The 3,004-nt window shown below is 34.4% G+C and overlaps 1 protein-coding gene across 1 annotated transcript; it reads right to left on the bottom strand.

Moving 5' to 3' along the window:
- Window positions 1–299: 299 nt before the first annotated feature.
- On the bottom strand, window positions 300–2,696 carry LOC114746736 (trimethylguanosine synthase). Its single transcript, XM_028935011.1, has 6 exons — window positions 2,597–2,696; window positions 2,241–2,484; window positions 1,041–1,176; window positions 836–927; window positions 530–653; window positions 300–438 (listed from the first exon to the last, which is right to left on the bottom strand). Exons 1-6 carry the CDS (start codon window positions 2,637–2,639, stop codon window positions 319–321), a joined length of 759 nt encoding a protein of 252 aa, XP_028790844.1. The 5' UTR covers window positions 2,640–2,696; the 3' UTR covers window positions 300–318.
- Between the last annotated feature and the right edge of the window lie 308 nt (window positions 2,697–3,004).

Genomic DNA, 3,004 nt, shown 5'->3' with positions numbered 1-3,004 from the left:
CATATTTTACCTTCATATTCAGAACATATAACATTTATAAAAAGAAAAAGGATAAAATCTAGATGATAAAATAAATTTAATTCATCCATATAAAAATATTGAGAATTATTTTAGATATCATGTTGCGAAACTGAATTCTTAAATTTAAAAAACTTGAATTAAAATTCATTTAACAGTAGACTCATGCTCAAACTTCTTTTAAAATAAAATAGTTAGTGGCAAAAACTCGTCAATTGAGTAAATATTTGAAGTTCGAGTCACAACCAATGTGTAAATATGAAAGACAGCTTTACACACAAGAGAGATTAACACCTCTAATTAACTGACTTCATATGGAAACACCTTATACTCTGATGAAAATCTGGGAGAAGTCGCGACCGTACTACCAAAGTATAGAGTTACACCCTTAAGATGGTTTTGCACATAATTCAGTTCAACCTGCAAATTTGAAACCATTCATCTTTCTGACCTCTCCCTGGCCTAAAATTGTAAATGGAAACACAATTCTAGAATATTGCAGAGATTTTACCTCAAGCTCCAGAGGAGGAGAAGACAGCCAAGACAACTCCGGAACTTGTTCTAGGTTGATGTTCCGAGGCAGAAACATAATGATATTAGGAGTTATAGCCTGAGCAACCTGAAACAAAGTATAACTGCACAAGAGATTAACATTTTCCCAATTCAAAATAACAATAACAAGTAGTTTTATCCCGACATGAATTGCATGACATCATTGGACTCTGTCAGAATATTAACAGGTATGTTAAATTATTAAAGCTGAAGCCAAGCATGGTACAAGATAGGGATGGTGGTGAAAGAAAAAAATATGACATACCCATCAATTGGCTTAAGTAAATCAAGTGTAAATGTTTGGATGTCTTTATAAGAAGGACCGCCCCATGGTGGTGAAAGGAACACTATATCTCCCTGGCAGAATGAAATCATAAAAGCAATAGCAGGATAATGGAATGATAAACTGCACTGAGCTGTTGAACATGATGAGCATAATTCTCAAAAAAACAGTGACAGTAAAATTTTGCCTTCAACGGTGGAGCAAGCGTGAAAAAATCTCCAACAACGAAATCGATATATTCCTCAACTCCATATACTTTTGCATTATTCATGGCCAGTGCAACTTTTGCAGGATCTATGTCTATGGCAATAACATGACAACCCCTGAGAAATTGGATATAACGGACAAACTATAAGAACTAAGATGTTACATCGTGTTTATATGCAGAAAAATATATATATATATATATATATCATCTAGTTCCTGTGAGGTTCCAAAGCAAAAGCATAGGGATGGAGCTTTGAGATTGTAACCATTTCAAATCAATTACTCCAAAAAGTGAAAACTTCGAAAAACAAACACAAGCTATTCTGACAGAATATAGTTTTATAACTAAACACAGGCAGCCAAAGTCAATATGAAAAATGCTGAATTTAGGTTGTTCACTGCCAGAGTTCTTGCATTGCATTTTTGGCATAACATTACCATACACCATTTTCAGTTCGATTCATAAATGTTGAAAACCACAGATTTGGATCCTCAGCGGTGCCAAAATTTGTCAGGTGCTCAAATCCAGCGTATTGGGGATGTAAAAATAGATTATATGTAGATTAAAGATATAAAAAGTAACACAAACATTATAATTCCATAACAACTGCTCTTGAGCACTCTATAGAGTTAGGTAGTGCAAGGAATCCAAACCCAACATATGCATAACCAGTGAAGTGTTTGAAGATGGAAGAGAATTCAATGCTGCTGAGAAGAAGGCGGTCTTCAATGATAACATAATGCAGTATCAATCAAGGTTCAATATGAAGGCAATCGCTCAATTCAGAATATGAAGTAACAAATACTGCCGCCAATCCCAAACGTAAGAACTGGTAGAAGGGTGTTTTGATCCTAAATGTAGGACCTCAATTCATATCTCTCAAATTTAAATTATTTTTCCTGTACTCTTCTTATCCATTACATCTATTAAGAAAGTTTTCTCTTAAGGGAGTAGTTTCTCATGCAATTAATTAAAATGGCTACATTAGGGAAATTAACACACCTTTTTTTATTAACTTAACTAATTCTTTTAATCTCAAAAAATTAGTTGTCTGGTCATATATTTAGGGCTGGATGAGTAGCAATTTAGTGTCGTATATGTCAAGGTTCAGAGTATGCAGGCAATTACTGAAATTAGGCATAAATGACAAATAAGAGTTATAAAAGCAGAAAAAGTTACTTTCTGGCGAACTGAATAGCATTTCCTGCAACTCCAGAGAAGGAATCAATCACAACCTCATGACCCGCACACCTCTCAGCATGTCTAATGGCAATTTCTTCGGGTGTTACAGAGAACCATCCTTCTTCGTCCATTTGGATACCTTGGTCATATTTCGAGAATAGACTGTATCGTTGATACCAATATTTCTCACTAAGTGGACTAATTCCTTCCTTCGAAGCCTCTGGATTTCTAAAACCCTTGACTGGGGGAAAAAATTATCCATTGGTACTGTTCTGCAAGATCCTCACCGCTTCTTCTTCTTTTCTTGAAAATGAACAAATTGCAAAGACAGAAATTTGAAAAATTTTGTTTACCTCGTTGTGGCTGGGTTAGGTTTGAAGTTTTTGTAGCCGTCATCCGGACCTGTCTAGCGTCTCCGCCGCCTCCCGTCTGAGCTTTTCTGCTTCCCGGAAAGGCAAAATGCACAGAGCAACTACTTTCCTGAATTCAAATTTTTTATTTGACGAAAAGAAATTAAAAAAACTACATTTTTATTCACCGCACATTTTTCCCGAACACAAATGTTCCCATGCCAATTAAGAAGCCATTCCAAATAAATCCTTAGTATGCTTATTTGAATCTCAAATGTCGACGTTTAACATTACCTGGTTGAGATCTAATAGCAATAGCATTATCTTAATTATAAAAACTAGCTTGTAGTGTAATTTGAATAAAAAATTATACTATTTTTTTAAAATTACAATATTTTTATTTTATTTTAA

This window comes from Neltuma alba, unplaced genomic scaffold (genome assembly GCF_004799145.2).
Source record: "Neltuma alba isolate B1F8T4 unplaced genomic scaffold, ASM479914v2 tig00005085_pilon, whole genome shotgun sequence".
Classification (NCBI taxonomy): Eukaryota; Viridiplantae; Streptophyta; class Magnoliopsida; order Fabales; family Fabaceae; genus Neltuma; species Neltuma alba.
Note: the sequence above shows the minus strand (reverse complement) of the source record. Positions and strands in the feature narration are given on the sequence as shown.